The sequence below is a fragment of the Electrophorus electricus genome, chromosome 11, assembly GCF_041902795.1.
Source record: "Electrophorus electricus isolate QZ-2024a chromosome 11, ASM4190279v1, whole genome shotgun sequence".
Classification (NCBI taxonomy): Eukaryota; Metazoa; Chordata; class Actinopteri; order Gymnotiformes; family Gymnotidae; genus Electrophorus; species Electrophorus electricus.
Genome location: NC_137507.1, coordinates 23,602,467 through 23,626,936, shown reverse-complemented (window position 1 = coordinate 23,626,936; position 24,470 = coordinate 23,602,467). Strand labels below are relative to the sequence as shown.

Genomic DNA, 24,470 nt, shown 5'->3' with positions numbered 1-24,470 from the left:
TTTCTCACAACAATACTTGTGTAAAAGTTTTACAATTTGGAAAATACTTAGTAAAGTGTGTCATTTTACTTCAGTATATATAACTGAGTAAACATAACTAGATATCTGATAATGGAAATCTTCTGATGAGTTCAGGTTAAACAGGTCTGTGCTTCTATCCTATAAGCCTGTAATGGACAGAGAAATCATGGCATCCTCCAGCATCCTGGCAGGACGTGTAACCCAAACGGCACTGAGGAAGCACCTTAAAGTAGCTTTGGCAAAATCTTAGTTCCTTTCTCTTTAAAAATGCATAATTTATTTTGTATTTGTATTAACCAGTGCTAATGTTAGACACCTGGGGACATGTGTTGGACTTTCCCCAATAACAGTCTTGACAAGCCCTAGGGACCATGAGTTGAGTGATTATATCCAGATCTGGTATAATTTCACTGAACAGAACAAGATATTAAGTAGGTCTCACCCAAAGAAAGGAGCCACTTTCTGTATATAGTCTGTAACTATTTACTGGTTATAGTCATCAGGAAACCAAGGCCATATAGTCCAGTGCAATATGATCAGTGCACTTAAGTAAGACATACTTTGTTCAGCTGTTGTGATCTACATATCATACACACAAAGTGGAAGAAATGTTTTGAGGATCAAATTAAATTGGTGTAATCGGTCTGCAGAGAAATGAAGTTGACACACTAATGTTCTTTCATGAAAAAAATGTTCCTTTTTGTGTAAGTCAAATAAATATTCCAATATTTTATTGAACTGCAGTGGATATTTTTATTTTTGAAATGAAAATGTAAATCTTTGTCCATTGTTTCAATTTGCAGTGGCCTGGTGTGAGACACCTTGCTTTAAGTGAAGTATGAGTGACTCCTACAAATGTACTCCACAAAGCAGCAGAGGCAGCAGGGTGTGCTTAAAGGCTTGTCTGTGGATGTCAGAGTGGGAGCTGTAGTAGAACGGCAGAGGGAGTGATCAGAGCAGCTTGCCTGGGTGCCCTCTGTTCTCGTACGGATCTCTAGAGATGGGCAGGCAGTGGTAAAACCTTTACCAGGGTGGCGGTGGGCCCATGATGGCAGCAGCACATGCTGAGAATTAATACATGGTCAAGGATTCAGAGAGCTGCATGACCTGCTCATCTGTGGGCTCTTTTACTAACCCCATAATGTGTGTACCAACTTCAGAAGTTGCACACTCTCTCTGTTTCTCTATCTCTTCATTTTATCTCTCTTCTGTGTGTCCTTGTCAACTACTTGACTCTGCGACACTGTGAGTTTTCTCCTCGACTAGCTGTTCGTTACCTTGCCATTACAAAAAAGGTAATACTATATGGGGAATCCTTGCTATAAAGCCTTTGCATGCCTATAACATAGTGAAGTCAGATTTCAGTCATAGAGGACCACAGCAGTGCAGAAATCTCTGAAATAACACCAGCTTCACCTCCTTGGCGAGTCACCTGAATAAGCCATGAGGGAGTGGAAGTGTGCTCGAGCAGTGTAAACTTTGCAGGGTTGTGTTTGACACATTAACAGGCTACTTTCTCACGCCTTTTGCATATTACATACGGTACGTTTTAAATTCTTCACTGAGAAATTATTCAGGCATGCTGCAATCACTAGGATAAACCCTTTTTCATTCATTCCGAAAAAAACAAAATTCCTTACTTATTTCTCTGTTAAATTAATGGCTGGGTGAATAAAGCGTATGATTTAAATAATCCGAATATACAAACGCATTGAAAATCCACAGCTGATCAGCAAAAAGCAGCATTTGATGGATTCAGATTGTTTAATTCTTTTTTTTTTTTTTGTATGTTCAAGGGATGGTAAGTGATGACCTGTCCTCCTGTTCCCTTATTCCCTCCCCCCTCCGCTCTGTTCTCTACAGAGGCTGCACGGATGTGCTGTGCTGTGTGCTCTTCATCATTGTCATCCTCGGCTACGTGGCGCTGGGCACTGTGGGTGAGTGGGCACACTTGTTTGTTTGCTGTCATGTCTGAAGTCATAAATTGGCCTTTCCATGGGGAAATAAAATGACATTAGTCATCCTTATCTTTTCCCAGAGTAATAAGGCCAACTTTGGCACAATTTGGGAAACAGAAAATTTAAACCCCTAGGTGGTTTTTGAGGCGTCATATTCAATACATTGCCATGTTAATGTACACTAAATCTCATAGCACCAAAATTATTGAAGTTATAATATTTATAACTTCAATGTAGTAGTGGGTTACTTAAGCACTACTTAAATGGTTTTAGTGTATAGGATTCCATTATTTTGTAGGCCTCGCTAAAGTAATACAGTGGCCGAGCTAGAGATTAGAATTTGGCAGAAAACCCTTTGATCATAGCGGAGGCTAATTTTCTGCCACCCTCTCTACCCTGGAAGGCATTCTTTTGGACTTTGTGAAGAACAGATGAAACAGCATATAACAATGCTTACGTATTGCAGAGATTTCTGAACAGGAGACTTCAGAGTGGGAGTCATATAGATAAAAGAGTCAAAAAAGAAGAAAAGAAATCAGGGAAGAAGGGGGGTTGTATATGCTATCTGTCTGTGGGGCGTTTTGGAGTGAGTGTGCATTCACTGCTGGTCGCTCTCATGGAGAGGCATGAATATTTTATGTGCCTCAACTTCATGATGGGCTCCTCTTCTTCCTGTAGTTCTGCTCTGCAGCTAACACTAAAGCTAACTCCACTTGCTGCACTTAAACATTGCTTCTGGGCTTCTTAAATGAAGCCTTAACGCTAATGCCTAAGATAACTCCACTCATAGAACTTACACTGTGCTTCTGCGCTTCTTAAATAAGGCCTTAACTCTGAAGTTAACTCTACTCGCCGCACTTACACAGTGCTTCTGGACTTCATTATATAAGGCCTGATGTCAACGGCAGTCCACATCTATGTCCTTAGTCCAACCCTCGGCCTCAGGATTCAGAGAGCTTCAGGCTTTGGACTGTGACAATGAGGGAGGTGAACAGAAACTTGATCAGAGATGCTATTGTCAAATTTTAAGCGGACACCTTTGGCACTAGTTTGCTGCCAGAGAACTGTTAGTGAAAATTATTGCTGTCCCACACATTGCCTGCGTCCACCAGCCGGCCCACCGAAAACACATGAAGCACAAAAGGCGCAGTAGCCAAGCCCCAGGGTGGAGTATGTGTGCCTTGAGATCCCCATGATCAAAATCTGCTGCTCTTCCACAGACACATACCGAGTCTGTTCACACAATGATGGCAGTCAGCTGGAAAACAATATTATCTCAGTGACATGACTTTTAACAAAGGCCATTGCATGTACCCTTCCGCCATGCTTTGAACACAGCCATAAAAATCAAGTGCCCTTAATTGCTTCAAATCTAAATTAGTATTTCTGTGTGGCATTTATGCCCAATACTGAAACCACATTAGTAAATCTGCAAAATAAGCCACTTTGACTATGACATCATGTCCCTATTGGCAAATAGGCATGATCTAAGCTTATTTCTTAATATGATTTCATTTTTAGCCAACAGCAGAAGCATTACATATACCCCCATAAAGTCTGTCCATATCCCTCCCTGTCAGCTAAGAATGATGTCACCAGGCCCCCACATACACATGCACACACACTCGCACACACACTCACCACTCCAATCCCCTCAACAAGATGAAATCATCGATGACATCATCCTCCAGACACACTGTCTCGTACATCCCACAGTCACTGATAGGAAGATTTGCCTTTGTTTGTAAGCACAAAGAAAATACCACATGTCCTGTAGAATTTTTTACTGAGTCAATTGCGATAAACAGCATTATGGTTTATCTGCATACAATGCGCATTTTAGCAAGATTAGCATGACTCTAAGGTGAGGCACTGAGGTATGTATGATTGTCATATGAATTCTGCTGTTGTGCACACCTGTAATGTGACTCTAACAGCATGCCTTCTCCAAATTGTTGTTTTCTATTCAAAAGGAGATGTACAGGTGACATGTGAAACTGTCCTTCAGTAAGTGAACTAGAGTGTAAATCTCCTATCTGTGCTCTGTATTAAGATAACTAACACAAACATAGCCTAGAAAAATGCACCATCCATACAAATTAGAAGGATACTGACCGATTTGTTTACCTGGGAAGTCACAGTGCTGAGACCCATGGCAAAAATCTAGTGACAACAAGCACTGTCACTTGTTTATATATGGCAACTTAATGAATTTGGGAGAGGGGGTGCCGAAAGGAAATCAATTGCTCCTCCGCTCAGTGGGATAGATGTAATTATCCACAGACAAAAACAAAGTACCATCGATCGTTTCAGTGTACTCTTGTGCCACACCTCTGAGAGTGACGCTCCCTTCATTACTTTTAATCCTTCATTCAGTTATTCTTAAAGAGTTCTTAGTTTCCTCACACTGTCATTTTAATAACGGACTTCCCATTAAAACCTTGGTGGTATATAGTGTGGAGGGGGTATAAACTAATTTGGCAACACACTGAGGTATACCTGAAGAACTAAACTCAGGACTGGTCTTTGTATGACTTTACAGCCTGGATTCATGGAGACCCCAAGAAAGTTATATACCCCACTGACAGCTCAGGCCAGTTTTGTGGACAGAAGGGCACTCCCAATGCGTAAGTACCAGCATCCCTCTCAACCAATCAGAGTCATGCATCAGTTAAGCAGCCTAATGTAACACCATTACTTGGCACCTCCTCTTTTTTTCTGCCTAATGGGTATATTTAATCATTACAATGCTGGCCACATCTTTGCTAACAAAACAATATAAAAGTTGTTTAGAGATTTCCAAGGACCTCCCAACCAATAAACTGCCTCCTGTGTTGAGCTGCCCATTGTGAAGCCAGGAATGATTGGCAGCTCATAACCTCAAGCAGATAAAAAAGTTGCTCATTAGCAGAGCTGGGGAACCACGATAAGCATGTTTGTTATGTACAGCCATGCAGGGAGGGAGAGCTGTTTACTCTGGACTGGATTGGAGTCTGCTTGATCCATGTGGTTCATAATTGGGAACTGTGTAACACTCTGAGATTTTAAAGGATTATGCTCATGGAGGTTACATAGAGCCACATGCATCGAATTGAGCCTTCAGTCTAAGTAATGAGTGATGTTTAGGTATTTGAGTAACATGGAGGCATGGGGGTTTTGTGATACTATGGTTAATGTTCTTAGTCGACAAATCACAAATCCTTGCTTTATTCTGATTAAATAGTAGATGATTTAATCTTGATAATAACGTGTTTGTACACAGAAAAATGTAAAGGTTTTACATTAAAGGGAGATGCCAGGTGTGTCACCTCTATACAATATGCAACATGACTGTATTCTGTCCCTAGGTAGCAGTCCTAACATGTTGAGCCACACTCAATAGCCTTCATTCTTCAAATGACTTTACTGACACCTACTGGTAAAGATTCAGTGTACACAGTTTCCTTAAAATTAGGCTTTGCCAAGATGATGTCACAATTAACCTTTTTAATGTTAATTGTCCCCTATTTATTTTAGGGCAGCACCTCAACGATCTTCATCCCACCAGGGTTCTCTAGCTAAACTGCAGTCCTCCAAAGCACTTTTCTTTATGTTGTGTAGTGGGACATCTATGTCTCCACTGCTAAAAACAAATGAAGGACAATAGGATTGAGAACCGGAAGGAGATGGGAAGTAGAGGGCTGTGAAAACAGATCCAAGTGAATGGTAGTAGGGAATATATCAGCTAGGAAAGAGAACTTTCAGGCATGGCCTTTGTCTCAAACTTCATTTATTGCATCAAGCTCCGTTTTGTTACTTTCCATGACTCGGCTATGCTGCAGAGGGCAATCCACTTCAGTTTGTATCATGTGGTATACAGTTCTGCAGCCTTCTTATACCGGGATCAGAAAGCTTCGTTTTGGACCATTTTCAAACCTTGACATTTCCCTAAACGCATCAGTGCATATCTACTGATCCATAACATTTTGTCCCCACAGAAAGAAAACCATATTGTTCTATTTCAATATTCTGAAATGTGCCAGCCCTGCTGTTTTAATAAACCTCCAGTGTCCTACTACTCAGGTAATAGATGCTTTTCATTAGATGCCACAGTATTTTTGACTTTAAACCCTTACATAGATCAATTATGTCTACTTTTTGCTATCTTTGCAGATGTGTGTTCCAAAGTGCCCAGACCGCTTTGCCACCTACACAGACATGCAGCTCCAATATAGATTCAACAGAAGCCATTGGGACTATTACAAGCAATTTTGCAAGCCAGGATTTAATAATCCCAAAAAGGTATTCTCTCATCACTAGGTCTGGGAAAAAAATCGATTTTCTGATTAATTGTAATCAATCCAATATCAATTCTTAAACTCCTAAATCGTATATTGATTCTTAAAATCTAATACATCTACTTATTTTAATATTTCCTTAAGGGCCATTTCCTGCTAATTTTATACACTTCCTTTACCTATGTGTCAGAGGTGACACTGCAGAGGCCGATCAGTTGCAAATCTGTGATTACAAAAACTTGCACTTTGGATTCAAAGGGCAGGATTGACTGTTAGGGCAGCAGAAGTTAGATGCAGTACTAAAAGTGTTAAGATAGATTAAATCGACTTTGACTTAAGTCAACTTTATATATATATACACACACACACAATACCATATAAATATGAGATATAGGTCAATATACAAACATACGTATATCCACATTTGTATAAAATATAAATGCAGAATAAACTCTATTGTTAGTATACAGACTAAATATGTTTACAATATACAGTGTACAGTATGTTGTGTATTGGAAATTTAAATAATTGGTTTATAATATCGTAGGGGCAAATGCACTATGTGCAGTCTCGGCAGGGCTAGTGTTTACCAGTGGAGTGCTTCTGACATGGATGCTCCTGGTAGGAAATTATACAGTGTGTGGCTGGGGTGTGAGGAGTCACTGATGATGCTGGTGATGTACATCTCCAATGGCAGGGAGCTGTGAACCAGTAATGCGCTGAGCGGTGTTCAACGGGGCCTTCTTTTCAGTCACACTGTAGTTGCCATACCACGCTATCAGACACTTGGTCAGTACACTCTCAGTGGTGCAGCAGTAGAAGTTTGGGAAGATCTGAGGATATAGATCTGAGAAGGGTGAGTGTGACAAGGTGGAAGTCATTCAGGCATGTTGTGGTTGAACACTTTGGCACTGGTATGACAGTGGTTGTCCTGCAGCATATAGGAACAGGAGCCTGTGTCAGTGACAGGTTGAAGATGTCAGTGAAGACTTGAGCTAAGTGTTCAGCACCGTCACTCTGCGCAATGCTGACTGCTCATCTGCTGTGGAGATTGGGACGGTGATGCCATCATGAGGAAGCTCATCTGATGAGGCCCTGCTGGATGTTGGGGGGGTCGTTGGGGGCGATGGTCTCTAATAGCTTGGATGCCTTTCCACGTGTGGCAGGGGTCTGAGTTGTGGAAGTGCTCCTCCACAGACAGTTTGTGGGTGTGTCTGGCATTCCTAATGCCTCTTTTCAGGGTGCCCTGGTGAGCTGTAGGCCTCAGAATCTCCAGATCTGAAAGCAGCTTCATGTGCTTTCAGCAGTAGGTGAACCTCTGCATTCATCTAGGGCTTCTGGGGCTTAAGTATCCCAAAGAGCCAATTATCCCTTAATGATGTGTACAAACAAGTTCCTGTAATTGTGTTTTTCAGACAGTCATTAGTGTGGGAGATTAGTATGGGAGAGAGGACAGTTCAGCTTTGTGACACGGGGAGACTTTCATAATCAACATCTCTCTCTTTCTGGCTTCTGATTCTCAGAGAATCTTTTTGTCTTCTTGTCTTAAGAATAATATAGTAGGATTTCAGCCAGTGCTTTGAAGAGCACTTTGTCTGTGGAAAGCTGTCACAATCCAAGTATATCTCGCCTCCAGCATGCATCTATGTGTGTGTGTGTGTGTGTGTGTGTGTGTGTGTGTGTGTGCTGTCATCTTTTTGTTCTGTGCCCCAGAGACACAAGCAAGCGACGGTGGTGTGCTGTGGCAGTCTGATTGAAATGAGAATTCCACTGTCACCAGCTGGGCTTTTAAAGAACTCTGTGTGAGAGGTATTTTGTTGGCTGGATAACTGCAGTTTTAGTTCTGCTCTGGAGTGCTGTTCTCTTAAGATTTTTCTTGCTGTTAGGCCAATTACAGGAAAATATGCCCAGACCTGGTGGGTATATGATGTGTTTTAGCTAGGCTTTCTTATTAGTGATGCTTGTTGTAAGGTAGGTGTTTAAGCTGCTCTCAAACCAATAACTGTGAACATATGTACTTGCCGAAACAGCAGGTATCCTCTAATTAGATTTGAACTTCACTAGAGTCAAGACACTATACAGCTTCATCTGGATTGCACATGCCAACACACAAATGCACACAAGCAGTATGTATCTGTAGAGAGCTGTGATGACACCTACTACACTCACATCATGTGCATTTTAAAATGGAAATCGTCAAACAATGTGTAACTTCCCTGCTGAATTAATATTCTAGGATCAAACGAATACATTAACCTTATTCCTAATCACTCATTTGCAAAAAGCTTCTGCTTGCATTTCCACCAAATATTGGCCATTAAAAGGGGGCAATGATTCACAACATGACAGAAATGACTGCTGTGCACAGTGATGTTTCTGAACAACCACAGCCCATCTCAGGGCCTAGACAGGGATAATTGCATCATTATATTATTGCACAAACAGGAAATTGCAGAATGCTCTACTGCTATATGCTGCCTGGGAAATATGTAACTGTATTTCTCTGTCTCTCTCTCTCTCTCTCTCTCTCTCTCTCTCTCTCTCTCTCTCTCTCTCTCTCTCATCTCACTTTTTCTTGGTCTTTGCTAGCCTGTGGCAGCAGTCCTGCATGATGAGGACTGCCCTTCAGTAATAGTGCCCAGCAGACCATGTAAGTGCTCCTCAGAAATGAACACTACTCTCTGTTTGTGATGTGGGTGTGCGCATGTATGTGTGCCCGGCGAAATTGTTTACCTGAGAATGTGAAGAAATAGGACTCAATGATTTGGGCCCACAAATCATAAATTCAAATTCCATAAATTCATTTCACTTAATTTCATCTTAATAGGCTTGTATGCGTGTATGTTTCTCCCTCTGCTTAGCCCACTGCACTCTGACACACTCTTGCTTCTCAGCCATTACTTTTATCATTCCCTGTACAGGGCTTTACCTCCTCTGTGTGATGTGTGTTTTTACTGGCTGTCAAGCACAACTTAAAGCATCCTACAGCTCTCTGCAGATTTAACACACCAACAAATTTACTTCAGCAGAAGGGCCGCTAGCCTGGGAAAAAGTGTCTCGCACGCGCAGCACAGCATGGCAGTAGTTAGTCCAGCTGTATATGGGTGGTGGGCACAATGCCCTTTTTGGCTGGGCTGATGCTATCAAGTGCAATGAGGCTGTCTGACAGTTTCCCCGAGCATCTCTGTTTTTAAGACAGCTGCAGCTTTCTGACACCCACCATAACATTCTCCTCCCTGCACTGACTCATATGCACTGAATGAGATGATGGTGCACAGGACTTGCTTCCTGGGTGTATGAAAGCATGAATTTCTGATCTAATAGTTGTCACTGCTTGTGAAGGTCTAATTGTTAGGTTTAATGCAAAAAATAATTAGTGCCAGCGCATAAGCAGAATTTCAGACAAATAACTGATTGGCCATTTTCAGTCAGTCATTTTCCATCAATGTGGCATTGCCAAAGGTGACTGCGTCTGATCAAATCCGACTGAATCTGCAGAACAAGACAAGGTGAAAACCCATGAGATTCAGGATGGTGCATACCAAGCCAATACCTTAAGTGTTTACAAGCCAGTTAGAAAAATTGTTCTTCAGATAGTTGTTTGAAGTGTTTTGTTCCTTTGTCGCTAATGTTCATCAGCAGAATGTAATGCAAGGTTCTTTTTTATCTTACGTGGCCTCTCCATTGGCTTCCTGTGGTTCTTCTGCAGTCCTGCACAGATGCTTCCCAGACTTTATCACTAGAAATGGCACGCTAACAGTTGGCAACAAAACAGCCTTCAAAGATGCACTGGACACAGCACGGAGTGTGACAGAACTTAGAGATGCAGCCAAGTGAGTTCATTAGAATTTACACACACTCAGATCTTACTTAAATGTGTACACTGAAAAAATGTAAGAAAAAAACAAAAAAGTAGATTGCAATAGTTAATTTTACACAGTGGCATGTATGAAATAATTGTTAGTACTAGTAAACACACACACACACACACACACACTATAGTATACTTTACTTAAAGATGCACAGTTTGTCGAACTTCAGGTTCCCCCAAAAGAAGATATTTAGCTGTGCAAGCAAAGTGCACAAAAACATACCTGTCTATTTTTGCCAGCACAATTAATTCAGCATAAAATAAATGTTTTATTTTATTAGAACAAGTTGAAAGTAATTAAATAATGAAAATGTTCCTCCTATGTAGAACAAAACATTAACAAATAACCCTTCAAACCCTTCAAATAACCCTTCAGATGGAATGCTTGATTAATAAGGTGCAAGAAATTTAACTGAAAATAATTACATAATTACTTTAACAATGTTTTGGGTTTGATGCTAGTTTAAAACCCATTAGTCAGTCAATGTTTTGCTAATTTCTTTTTCTTTCTCTCTCTCTCTCTCTCTCTCTCACACACACACACACACACACACACACACACACACACACACACACACACACACACACAACACACAACCACACAACCACGTCCAAACGCTTGCAGTGCTATTACAGGTATATTAGATGCCAAACAACTGGGCATGAGAATTGTGGAGGATTATACCAAATCCTGGTACTGGATTGTAATGTAAGAAACACAATTTTTCCTTTTAGACATTAATGTGTTAAATTGTAATACAATTTTACATATTACCACATATTTTTAAAGTTTCTCTAAAATACAGCAAGTTTTCAACATATTAATAAAAAAAAAATGTTAATGTTTTTGAAATAGTGCCTCAGTCCTTACGTACTGTTTGTTGGATGTGCTCACGGTTGTGTATGACATGCGGTGTGGTGTGGGGCAGGGGGCTTGTTCTAGCGCTCGTCATAAGTCTGATCTTCATCCTGCTCCTGCGTTTCACTGCTGGCTTCCTCCTTGGATTCGTCATCATCGCTGTCATTCTGCTTGTGGCCTATGGTGAGTGAGTGTGGGGAGTGAGAGAACGAGGGAGCGGGAAGAAGGGAGAGGAGGAGAGAGGGAGGGAAAGAATGAGTGTGTGCTACAATGGCACAGAAGAATATCTTTGTTTTGCAGTAGTACATTTGTGTTTATAATGCGTGCCGGTGCCAGTGTATAAGATTCAAGATTCAAGCTCTTGATCTGTCACGTGCATTTGTAGCTAGTACAAAAATGTTGAAATGTAAGATGACTGCTCTGAAGACACTGCGAGAGGTAGATACATTTTTTGCATGTACAAGTTAAATAAATAAATAGGAATAGAATAAAAAATAATTGTGTAATTGTGTGCCTCGAAGAAAGTGTGTTGTGAGGTTTTAGCTGTTTATTGGCCTGTAGGAAGAAGCTCATTCTTAACCTCTCAGTCCTGGCCCTGATGGAGCAGAGACATTTTCCAGTTGGTAACCACTGGAACAGACTGGATAGATGTCCTTTAGTCCATGCAGTGTTGTCATGATGATGTGCTCAGCACATCAGATCACTCTGTAGAGGGACTTCTTGTCCTGGGAGCTGCAGTTGCCATACCAGGCAGTGACATTCCCAGATAGAGCAGACCCTACTATGGCAATGAAGGAGATTTTCTGCAGTGCTTTGGAGGTCTTGGAATTTCCTCAGCCACCATAAGTGCTGGCGTGCCTTCTTCACCAGGGTGGAGATGTGTGTGGACCATTTCAGGTCCTCAGAGATGTGGACTCCAAGGTATCTGTAGCTGCTCACGCTCTCTATCAGGGTTCCACTAATCCTTAGTGGTGTGTATTGGCTACTCATCTTCTCCCTCCTGAAGTCCTCAACCATCTCTTTGGTCTTGGAGACATTCAGGACCAGGTTGTTGACATCACGCCATGATGACAGCAGTTCACCTCATCCAAGTAGGCTGTCTTATTGTTTTTTGAGTTCAGGCTTACCACCACTGTATCACCACTGTGGTGAATTTCACAGTGGTGTTAGATCTATGTGCGGCTGTGCATTCATGAGTGTAAAGGGAGTAAAGGACTTAGGATGCAGCCTTGGGGGGCACCAGTGTTGTGGGGTAAGGGGCTGGATGCAAGGTTTCCCATCTTCACCACTTGGGGTCTGTCAGATAGGAAGCACTGGACTCATGAACACAATGAATGACATAGGCCCAGGTCACTGAGCTTAGTGACCAGTCTGGTGGGAACAGCAGTACTGAATGCCAAACTGTAGTAAATGAACAGCAGGTGTACATAATTCCCCTTTCCAATGTCCAGGTGGGAGAGAATGGTATGGAGGATGTCCAGAATGACATCATTGTGGCTCCTATTACTGCAATAGGTGAACTGAAGAAGGTCTAATGAGCAGAGCAGAGATGAAGGTTTTGATGAGTTTCTCAAAGCATTTCATCACCGAAGAGGTCACTGCTACAGGGTGGTGGTCATTTAGGTAGGCTAGATTGGTCTTCTTGGAAATGGGGATGATAATGGACATCTTAAGACATCCAGGGATGACAGAATTTGTCAGGGAAATGGAGGTAAACTGATCAGAGCACGATTTTAACATCCTCCCAGGGATGCCATTAGGGCCGGCTGCCTTCCTGCTGTTTACATGTCTCCTTACGTCATACTCTGAAATAGAGAGTAGGTGGTCCTCCCTAGCTTTAATTGTGTTAGCACTAGTTGCGATGCTAGCAATGCTTTTGGTGTTAGTGCTTATAAAAGGTGTTTACATTTTCAGACAATTAGGGATCAATTAGGGAGGTAAGCTTATGCATTTGTACACACCATTTGCATTTTGTGTGTGTGCGTGTGTGTATAGGTTTGTGTGTGTGTATGTGTGTGTGTATGTGTGGGTTGTGCTTGTTCCTATAAACCTATGTATGTTACCAGGAATCTGGCACTGTTACTGGGAGTTCACACTTCTAAGGGAGAGTCCAGGAGCAGACGTTACAATCTCACACATTGGCTTTCAGAGGGACTTCAACATCTATCTGCAGCTCAGCCAGACTTGGCTAATTTTCTGTGAGTCGGCAGTTAGAATACACACTTTCTAAAATCACCTCTCAAGCCTCTGAATGTAAAGTGATTCAGCAGTAAGAAATATTGTGCAGGCCTAATTACAGTTCTGTTACTGCCATTTTTTACGAAGCATTCCTTTAGCTATGGCATTGCACTGCATTCTAAAACAAGACATTGTCTCCCTCCTCTGCCTTGACTATGTTGTGGAAATGTTTCTCTTCACAGTGGTGTCTCTGAGTTTGACTGAAGCTTCCATAGTTTTGATTCTGATCTTCCTAAGAAAGAGAGTACGCATCGCCATCGCTTTACTCAAGGAGGGCAGCCGGTAGGACTTTCCCATTTTTTATCTCTCTCCCTTTCTCTGTCGTCTTTGTCTCTCTTTCTTTCTCTTTCACTCTGTATTTTGTCTCTGTGCATCTCTTTCTCTCTCTCCCAGTCTATATCCCTAACCTCCTCCTCTTGGATCTGTGTTGCGCAGGGCCATTGGCTACATAATGTCCGCCTTGTTCTACCCTGTCATCACCTTTGTGCTGCTGGCCGTGTGTATCTCATACTGGGCTGTGACAGCAGTGTATCCTCCACTCTGACCCGGTAATCTAAGAACCCTCAGAACCGTAACGCATCCATTTCCAGGTAGATTAACGCAGAATCGTAAATAGAAGCATTACATAACTTCAGTAGAATTGTAAATAATGGCTGACTCTACCAGCCAAAATCATTGCAAATCACAAATGCACAAGTATCTCAGCCAAACAGCCGTACCCGAGTTTTCCTAAGTAACCACGAAATAAAAAGGAAATAGATTAAGGTCTTCGCCATGATGAAGGCCATTCCCTTTCTGTTTTAAGGAGCAACACTTACATATGCATTTAATGGAGTCCGACTACTCAAAAACCACAGGTCGTAAATGCCTAAAACATGGGCTTATACTTTTCCTAAGGAAGTGGAATGGTTTACAATCTATTCACTATCAACCAAATAAATGCCATAAGTCTGTACTATTCTATGATGCGAGGAGGCAGAGCAGGATGCGGGGACGAGTCATGTAAAACACAATGACACGTTTATTCCGTCACAAAACAAGGACGACGTAGCTCACAGGCTATCGAATGGTTAAACAATGACAACAACTAACGTTTAGACAAGACCTTAAATACACACGATAACGAACAAGAAACAGGTGTAAGACACAGGGGGTGATCCTACAAACGAACACACACATTTACCTTACGCTTTTTTCCAAAGAGACTTAAAATTATGACAACTTGAGCAATTGTGGACTAAGGGCCTTGCTCAGGGGCCCAACAGTGGCAACTTGACAGTGGTGGTGCTTGAACCAGCAACCTTCCGATTACAAGTCAAGTACATTAACCACTGAGCATGCACACACACATCTGGGAGGAGGGGCCATATCGTGACACATTCCAGGCTATATTAAGATGGTATACAGCCAACCTAGGAATGCATGAGCAAGTATGAACATTATTTGAACATTTTCAGACATAAAAATTGAATACTAACTTAATCTTATATTAAATAATAATGCAAATATCATTGGCAAAACAAGTCATAGGTCTACAGGCTACATTCAAAACCTCTTGAGGTTTCCTTTTTTTATGGAAGACATTAAATCCAACTGTAATGCTATTTTAAATATATTACACATTTTAAGGTTTTGTCAGTAGCAGGTGCATTCGTTGCAGCAGCGGAAAGAATAAGACAACTGGAAGATAAAATTCATGCTGTCTCCATCTCCATCACTCAAGTACATGTCAACCGATTTTGTTATTCAGATGAGGATTTGCAATTCTATACACGTTTTCCTTCAGACAACTTTCCAGATTTTTTGGCAATCAATTCATCCCTCAACAGTCATCCTTATGTACTGGTCAAACTCTGAGATGGTGTGTAGAAACAGCAGCAGGACAGAGTCCTAACAGAAAGGGTCATCTCATAGATGAATTCTTGTTGGCTGTAGGTCTATGAGAAAAGGCATATCTTGGCAGATATTTTTGAGTTTGCACAACCACAGCAGAATCATTATAACTTTGGCAAACTTTCTATACCTGCTTTTGGGTTCCTTACCTATATGGATGAACAAAAGTCAAGTCAATGCATCAGTGTCAGCAAAATATCAAGAGTTCTGCCCTGATGTCCATGTCAGCCTAAACTTCACTAAGATTAATGTGAAAATCCCACAGCTTTGACTCTGCAATCTGAGTCTTCTCTTACTACAAAAACTACCCCACTAGCCTGATCGGTGTTGCTCCATGTGGGGCCATCAGATTTGTCTCTCAGCTCTTTACTGGATCAATGTCTAATGAAATTACAAAGCACTCAGACATTCTGAACCTCTTGGAGCCTGGGGATCCTTGCACGGCAGACAAAGGATTCACTTTTAACACAGAGCATGTGCAATCCTTCTGTTAGCCTTCAATGACCTGCATGGCCTTGCGATCACCTATCTTCTGAGCTACTACTTCTATATGCCCATCTCACAAACTAACCCTAATGACCCAAAAGTGCTAGCTGTCCCCAGGAACAGGCTGTTCACTGTGGATGGTGGGTCTTTTAGTGTTGCTGGCCCTACCCTCTGGAATTTCTTACCTTATCTATTCATTCTTGCACCTCTCTTCCCACCTACAAAACCTAACTTAAAATCTGTGTTTTCTCAGAACAGAACTCTTCTTCTTCTTCTTTTATTATTATTATTATTATTATTATAACATAATATTGCTTTAATAAAACTTCTCCATGGCTAAACTTAAGCCTATCTTTTGGTGTAGCCAGTGTAACAAGCTAGATTGCAGTGCTATGTGCTCGTTAACTGTTATAGGAAAGTCATAACTAAATATAGATTTAAATTCAAGTTTAGTTTATTTGTGTAATTGATAGCCTAGTGCTATGAAGTGGGCATACCTGCACTGTTAAGGGCTTGGACTGTTGTTCTGTGAAATAATTGTTTTCTTGAAGAATTTCATCACATATATCCAGCAAAGAATTTCCATCTATCTTGGATCTATTCCCTCCTGTTGCAGGTATTGTATCACCAGTCGTGGCAGCCAGTAGCAATATTGTTGTCATGGCAATCCCGGATTCCACCTGTTCCAGCAATATTTCTTTTTTGTTCCCAAGTCAAAATAACAGTCCTTGTATCTGGGATCCTGGATTGTTGCATCACAATGCAAAGGCGTTGTACTAATGTGGTGAAATCATTCATTTACTGCTTCTAGCAATATTTGATCGGATTTAACCATTTGTTTTAACAGAGGTTTCAAGGCCTCAGTGGAGGGAATTGCGTCCAATGCTAGGGCTAGGGATGACTTGATATCTCATGTCAAATGCTTGAATGGTTTGAAGAGTGTCACCATCTTTTCAATTAGCAGCCACTGATTTAGGGTAAGAATTATTGGTAACTCTTCATCTGCCACTTAAGGACATGCACACAGTTTTGTACTACAACAAGCTCCTCATCATATGAAACTTGCTGTTCCAGCTCATGGAAATGTGTTGCTGGAGCACACCTGTTTTCATGTCCAATTGTGTCTGTAGCCTTTATCTTTGAGACAGGAGCTGGCAAGATGGAGGAGCTTAAAATGACCACTAGCTTTCTCATGATGCTCGCATGGTATGAGATGCTTTGCTAGTTCAGTACTCCTTTTGTTACCTAACTGTGTGGTACACAACCAGTGATAGTTTGCAGAAGCCCCAGTCTGTCACAATCAAAAATAGTTGTTCATCAAGAGCCATGAACTGCATAACTGTCTGTGATGAATTTAGCTTTTGGACCATCTTGCTAATGACAGATGCCCCCATATTCTTTATACAGATCAATTAAATTATGAGTTTTTAGATGACTGATTAGATTAGTGGTATTGAATTCTCTCTGCAACCTCAGTGTCCCCTGTACCTGTTGAACATTTGTTGCAAATTGCAATTCTGTTGTTCTTTGACAAAACTGAATTATTTCTACACAAAAGAGATTTTCATTCTTCAGCATCAGTTTGTGAGAAAATGTTTCTTAATGTATATGATTGGGGGAAAACAGCACCAATATTCAGGTGTAATTATTGTCCAAAATAGCAATATCAAGCCGATTATAATAAATTATATTGTGCACCTCTAGGTCATAAAACTAGGAGATGAGGCTGTATTTCTTACAGAAGAACTTGTAACCCTTCAAAAGTTTGGATACATTTGTCTTCGAATACTTCCTCACAATAGGAAAAATGAAAGGAACCTTTTTCAACAATACTGAAAACTGACAATCATCCTTTTTCTCTGATGAACTGCACATCAGAAATTCACTAACGTTACTATTTATAGACGGATGCGACGATTAACTGTGAAAAAGGCCTTTTGGGAATTAAGAACGTAATGCAGAAATTCGCCTTTTGTTCTACCATTGTTTCCTTGGCTAACTACAATACAGGAATCATCATGTGAATATATTCCTAGAATATCGTCTTATCTTTTGGTCTCTAACAACTCATCTATCCCGGACGTTTTGGGAGTCTCTCAGATTTTAAAAGAGGCTCCCTAACCCACGCAAATTATAGACAATATCCCGGAAATCAGTAATTTTGTTGTTGTTGTTGCTTGAGCATGAGCGAGAGAAAGACACACACAAACTTGCACACACACATAAGGTGAGTCCCAGTTGAAGGACTATTGCTAGGTAGGCCATGTCCTTAGCAGCAGTGATCTGCAGCTGTCACCAATGGAAATAGTCCATCAAGTTCTCATACCTACGGTGGCGTCATACGTATGATACAGTCCATCAAGGACTCATGCTTACTGTGGCCTCATATGTAATAATACGCAGCTGCGATGGGGTGATGGGAGAAGGTCTTAATGCTACATCCCTGAAATGAGTTTTGGAGGTTGGGATGTCTGTGATCTAGACAACTGCATATATATAGAAACTTGTTTTACATCAGATTGTTTATTCAGCAGAAGTAGCTTTGTGCCTTAATAAAAATGAAATGCAGCTTCCTGGCATCTTCCGGTGAAGCCGTCTACAAAGTTATGTCCTCCCAGACCAACTGCAAGTATGCCAACCTCACCTGCAGTCTAGAAGTAAGTCCCCTTCTCTGGTTCCTCAACATTAAATATTGTGGGGGGAAAAAAAGTAATATTTTAATCTTATGCAGTGGACTTGAGATTCTTTACCCCAAGGCATACAACTCCATTTCAAGGTAGATATTAGCCTGAAATTTGGTTGATATTCTGAAGTTGAAAAGCAGCTCAAAATTATTCAAGTTTGTAACTTACATTTAGCAAATAAATAACATTTAACAAATCCAACCGTATCTTAATAAAATTAATAAAAATTGAACAATCTTACATTGGTTTTATGTGGGAGCACTGTGGCGTTGTTTTACTGCCAATAGTCGGGAGCAGTTTTTGAGTTTTTTCCCACGGATTTCCTTTGCTTGAATGCAAAATATACACGTGCTCACTCATATTTACTCTGCTCTGCTCGCGTGCATTTAGATATATGCTCTCGTGAGAACTTGCTCTTCTGCGCACTCGCACTCATCCTGCGCTTGCGAATCTTTCTATGCTAGCGCTCGGGTTTTCATCGCTACAGCACTGCCAAAAGTCGGCAACGGCCCCAAGTAATGTGATTAATTAGTTAAATATGTTTATATATTTACATAGAATGTTTTACTTTTTAAACATGTTTTGTTTTGTTTTTTGCAATATGTTAATAAACAGATATTGTGCTCTAAAAAATGAATATTTAAGTTTGTTCAATGTAGATGTGTTTTTGTACTAAAAAAAATGTAAAAAAAAAAAAAAATTTGACAAAGTGCTCAAACTTTTTCATATAACTAATATATAGTATATTGTAATCTATAATATATTTAATATTATACTCTATATATATATATATATATATATATATATATATATATATATATATATCCATTCCATTTAGTTTATGCTACTTCCTGCAGGTGATTAGGATGTGACATATGGAATAAATTTATTTTATATAAATATAAAGCATATATGTCTATATGGTTGCATTATATCCTGTGATATCTATAGAAAGTACATGAATTTCCAGTTGATGTTCAGTGTAAACAATATGATAAATGTAGTTAGTAATGTAATATGTTCTGTGTTTGTAACCTATATGGGTAATCATTATGCTCGTTTAATCCTACAGGGTATACTTAGACATCAGCTTTTGGAGGGGTTGTTGAATAAACCACAGTATGTTGTCAGCAATTCTGCATCTGGTCTTGACCTTGACTATCAGTGTAATTTTCCCCTTACAATTGGAGACTTTCTAAAATGGCCTGGAAATGATCAGAGAAATCACAACACAGTGATAATAGTCATTTACATTTACAGCATTTAGCAGATGCTCTTATCCAGAGCGACTTACAAAAGTGCTTGGTCATTTACTCATAGAATATATCCTAGTACAGTACAGCAGGTTAGAATCAAACATACCAATGAACTAGAATACTGTAGAATACAGGGATAAATGCTGATACCTATAAGTACAAAATACATAAGGTATATCTTAAACAATGATAAGTGCTATAAACAATAAGTGCTAGAGTTTGTTAAACAACATTAAATTAGTACTTATTGTAGGGTATTGTTTGTCAGTCAATATGGGAGCCGTGTCAGTTGTCCTTTAAATATTTTGCAAATAGATGGGTCTTCAGTCTGCGTTTGAAGACTGCAAGAGACTCTGCTGTCCAGACAGCAAGTGGGAGTTCATTCCACCATCTTGGAGCCAGGACAGAAAATAGTCTCAATGCTTGTCTTCCATGAGGCCTGAAGCACGGTATTTCAAGTTGAGCTGTCCATGATGATTAAACAGTTTTGCCAATACACAGGCTATAGCTGATAGCTAACAAATATATTCAGCTTTAGCATCAATTGTGATATCAACATAATAATATAACATACAGTGGTGTGAAAAAGTGTTTGCCCCCTTCCTGATATCTTTTTTTTTTTTGCATGTTTATCACACTTAATTGTTTCAGATCATCAAACAAATGTAAATATTAGGCAAAGATAACACAAGTAAACACAAAATGCAGTTTTTAAATGAAGGTTTTTATTACTAAGGGGAAAAAAAATCCAAACCTACATGGTCCTGTGAAAAAGTGATTGCCCCCGCTGTTAAAACATAAGTTAACTGTGGCTTATCACATCTTTGGAAAGCTGAGTTCAATTTCTCTAGCCACACACAGGCCTGATTACTGCCACACCTGTTCTCAATCAACAAATCACTTAAATAGGACCTGCCTGGCAAAGTGAAGTAGACCCAAAAAAAAAAAAAAAAAAAAAAAAAGGGGGGGGGGGGGGGGGAGTGTTTAATTTAAAAAACAACAAAAACAACAACAACCCAAAAGTTAGATGGCATGCTGTGATCCAAAGAAATTCAGGAACAAATAAGATACAAAGTAATTGAGATCTACCAGTCTGGAAAAGGTTATAAAGCCATTTCTAAAGCTTTGGGACTCCAGCAAACCACAGTGAGAGCCATTATCCATAAATGGCGAAAACATGGAACAGTGGTGAACCTTCCCAGGAGTGGCTGACCGACCAAAATTACCCCAAGAGAGCAGCGGCGACTCATCCAAGAGGTCACAAAAGACCCCACAACAACATCCAAAGAACTACAGGCCTCACTTGCCTCAGTTAAGGTCAGTGTTCATGACTCCATCATAAGAAAGACACTGGGCAAAAATGGCCTGCATGGCAGAGTTCCAAGACGAAAACCATTACTGAGCAAAAAGAATGTAAAACATCTTGATGATCCCCATCTTGATGATCCCCAAGACTTTTGGGAAAATACTCTGTGGACTGACAAGACAAAAGTTGAACTTTGTGGAAGGTGTATGTCCCATTACATCTGGCATAAAAGTAACACAACATTTCAGAAAAGGAACATCATACCAACAGTAAAATGTGGTGGTAGTGTGATGGTCTGGGGCTGTTTTGCTGCGTCAGGACCTGGAAGACTTGCTGTGGTAAATGGAACCATGAATTCTGCTGTCTACCAAAAAATCCTGAAGGAGAATGTCTGGCCATCTGTTCGTAATCTCAAGATGAAGTGCACTTGGGTTCTGCAGCAGGACAATGATCCAAAGCACACCAGCAAGTCCACCTCTGAATGGCTTAAGAAAAACAAAATGAAGACTTTGGAGTGGCCTAGTCAAAGTTCTGACCTGAATCCAGCTGAGATGCTGTGGCATGACCTTAAAAAGGCGGTTCATGCTCAAAAACCCTCCAATGTGGCCGAATTACAACAATTCTGCAAAGATGAGTGGGCCAGAATTCCTGCACAGTGCTGTAAAAGACTCATTGCCAGTTATCGCAAATGCATTATTGCAGTTGTTGCTGCTAAGGTTGGCCCAACCAGTTATTAGGTTTAGGGGGCAATCACTTTTTCACACAGGGCTATGTAGGTTTGGATTTTTATTTTCCCCTTAATAATAAAAACCTTCATTTAAAAACTGCATTTTGTGTTTACTTGTGTTATCTTTGTCTAATATTTAAATTGGTTTTATCTAAAACATTTAAGTATGACAAACATGCAAAAAAAAAAAAAGATATCACGAAGGGGGTAAACACTTTTTCACACCACTTTATAACAAAATAAATATATATATTTAAGTAATTAATCACATTACCTGGGGCCATGGTGAAGCAAGCTACAGATTCTAGACATTATTGATCTTGACTTTCCCAACCAAGAATGTAGAGGGGCAGCAGGAACAATTTAATTAAATCCATTACATCTTTCTGATTAGCTGATGACTTTTGGCAGCGTTAACAGTATTGAAAACTCAAGTACAAAAGTGTAAAAAGATTCGATAGCATGCAGGATGAGTTTGAGTCCTGTGCAAATTGCTCTCTTGCATTTATAAAATGTTCTCTCAACTATTGGCAGGGAAATAACTCCACAGAACACATTGACAAAGGATGTCAGACCAACTTAGACCAAACAGTTTTTGCCTGGAGGGTTGTAAATATTTACCGGCATCTGTTATTTCTTTTTAAATACATAATGATTCATTTAATCTATGCCTATTTCTGTTAACGTTTTGTGCATGGTGTGGGTATGTCTGGTTTTGTGTGTGTGGGTTTATCATTGGCAGACTTTCAACAGCACCAACATCACTAAAGAGTGCCCGGGATCTCAGTGTCTCTTTGCTTTCTATGGAGGAGAGAGCGTGTATCACCGCTCCATCCTGCTCCTGCAGCTTGCCAACCTTCTCATCTTCCTCTGGCTTGTGAACTTCACACTTGCCCTGGGCCAATGCACAATGGCTGGTGCCTTTGCTTCCTACTACTGGGCCAAGAGGAAGCCTGCTGACATCCCGCCTTGCCCCGTCTTCTCCTCTTTTTCCCGAGCTTTACGGTATAGATTTACCTTCACTCTGCAAGGCTTTCATTGGGGTCCTAGTCTCAGCTTCCAGAAAAATGTGTGTTGTTCGCAGGTATCACACAGGGTCTCTTGCCTTTGGCTCGCTGCTCTTGGCTTTCGTCCAACTCATTCGGATTGTTCTAGAATATCTGGACCACAAGCTAAAAGGTATGTGTTTTTTATAGAACACTGCAGCCATCTACTGCAAGAGGTCAGGAAATTTGGAGGTTGATTTCATGGCAGGCTGTTTTATTAATCACTAGGAAAAATGATTCCATTGAAATTTAAGGCACAGTTTGCCTTAAAGAACCACTGTGTTTTTGGCACTACCAATATCCGCTGCAGTGTCATATACCGGCCAAATTCAGTCGATGTGTTTGTGTTTGTGTGTGTCCAGGAGCTCACAATGTCTTTGCACGGTTCCTTCTCTGTTGTCTAAAATGCTGCTTCTGGTGCCTGGAGCGCTTCATTCGCTTCATGAACAGGAATGCCTACATCATGGTAAGAATTCATATGCCCTCCAATACCTGTCTGTCTCAGTCATTAAAGCCTAAAGTACAGCATAATCTCCTTTGCAAACCAAGCAAGCACTCAAGGTGAAATTTTATCCCAGATCGCCATCTATGGAAGGAATTTCTGTACTTCAGCCCGGGATGCATTCTTTCTACTAATGAGGAATGTAGTAAGGTAAGGACGTTTTGGTGTAGCAGATTTGCAGATGAAATTACAGCCACCTTTTAACTATTACTTCAAGCATGATTCCTCTCCTTGGCCACAGGGTGGCAGTGCTGGACAAGGTTACAGACTTTCTGCTATTTTTAGGGAAACTTTTAATAGCAGGGAGTGTGGGTAAGTCTGTTTTGTCACTTCCCCATATATATATATATATATATATATATATACACACACACACACACACACACAATGGTATATGCTACATGGAGCTTAGCTAGAGGTCTAATGCTAAAACTGATCAAACTGGTTGACATGAGATTTTTGATAAATAAGGGCCATACAGACCCAAGCAAGATATATACCCTTTGTTTTCAGTAGTAGTAAATAATAATGCGTGAATCAGACTGAAGGGGAATGGCAGGTGCTACTCCATGTCTTCCTGCCCTTGTGTTCTTCAACCTCTAGAGGTCAGGAGTGTGTTACAATGTGCTGTTCTGAGCTGCTCTCCAGCCTTCTGTGTGGATCCCATTTCAGCTGTCATATTTTGCAGGTGTTATTGCCTTCTTTTTCTTCACACACAAGATAGCCATCATTCAAGAAGAAGTTCCTGTCTTGAATAACTATTGGGTACCATTGTTGGTAAGGAAACCTTCCTTTGTAGTTTGGTTGTTTTGACACCTGTGCTCTCCTTTGACGGTTCCATTCTCTTACTGGCAGACGGTTGTGTTTGGCGCCTACTTGATTGCACATGGTTTCTTCAGTGTCTATGCAATGTGTGTGGACACCCTGCTTCTTTGCTTCTGTAAGTGTGTTCTCACCATTACTATATCTGAATGAGTCCTGTCTGTGTCTGACTAAGCTAGTGGGCTTCTTGATATAAATACATAAGCAACTGGAAAGTCACAATCCAAATCAGCAGTGTCTGTGTTAGCATCATCGCATCAAGGAACGTCCAAGCCCATAAACCCAAGGAAATTCTAATAATGTGAGGAACAATCTGGCCACACCTACTGCAGAAGTAAATCCAAATCTGGCATTCAAGTTTGAATTTCAGCATTGCCACATACTGTACATGTATGGGACTCACCAGGAATTGGACAATGCCCCCTTATTACCAACAAAATGTAAGAGCTACTACAAGGACACAGAGTGGCTTCTACTCCTAATGAACACAGGTTTTTAATATTTTTCATAACATACAAAATAGT

The 24,470-nt window shown here is 40.5% G+C and overlaps 1 protein-coding gene across 9 annotated transcripts in view; it reads left to right on the top strand.

The window, feature by feature from the left end:
• The window catches only part of slc44a5a (solute carrier family 44 member 5a), a 65,237-nt gene that overhangs the window by 38,589 nt on the left and 2,178 nt on the right, over positions 1–24,470 (top strand). For 2 of the 9 annotated variants that reach the window (XM_081722675.1, XM_081722676.1), the window contains exons 2-21: positions 1,885–1,958; positions 3,953–3,986; positions 4,522–4,606; positions 5,957–6,041; positions 6,132–6,260; positions 8,846–8,906; positions 9,966–10,089; positions 10,753–10,836; positions 11,057–11,169; positions 13,053–13,184; positions 13,407–13,506; positions 13,660–13,752; positions 18,173–18,260; positions 22,319–22,581; positions 22,661–22,755; positions 22,985–23,088; positions 23,201–23,274; positions 23,366–23,436; positions 23,813–23,901; positions 23,980–24,064. In XM_081722675.1, the coding sequence (XP_081578801.1) occupies positions 6,132–6,260; positions 8,846–8,906; positions 9,966–10,089; positions 10,753–10,836; positions 11,057–11,169; positions 13,053–13,184; positions 13,407–13,506; positions 13,660–13,752; positions 18,173–18,260; positions 22,319–22,581; positions 22,661–22,755; positions 22,985–23,088; positions 23,201–23,274; positions 23,366–23,436; positions 23,813–23,901; positions 23,980–24,064 (1,705 nt within the window). In that variant the 5' untranslated portion in view covers positions 1,885–1,958; positions 3,953–3,986; positions 4,522–4,606; positions 5,957–6,041. Of the gene's footprint in view, positions 1–1,884; positions 1,959–3,952; positions 3,987–4,521; positions 4,607–5,326; positions 5,398–5,956; positions 6,042–6,131; positions 6,261–8,845; positions 8,907–9,965; positions 10,090–10,752; positions 10,837–11,056; positions 11,170–13,052; positions 13,185–13,406; positions 13,507–13,659; positions 13,753–18,172; positions 18,261–22,318; positions 22,756–22,984; positions 23,089–23,200; positions 23,275–23,365; positions 23,902–23,979; positions 24,438–24,470 lie in introns of all 9 variants that reach the window. The other 7 variants (XM_081722672.1, XM_027032362.3, XM_081722677.1 and 4 more) reach the window with 6 other exon arrangements.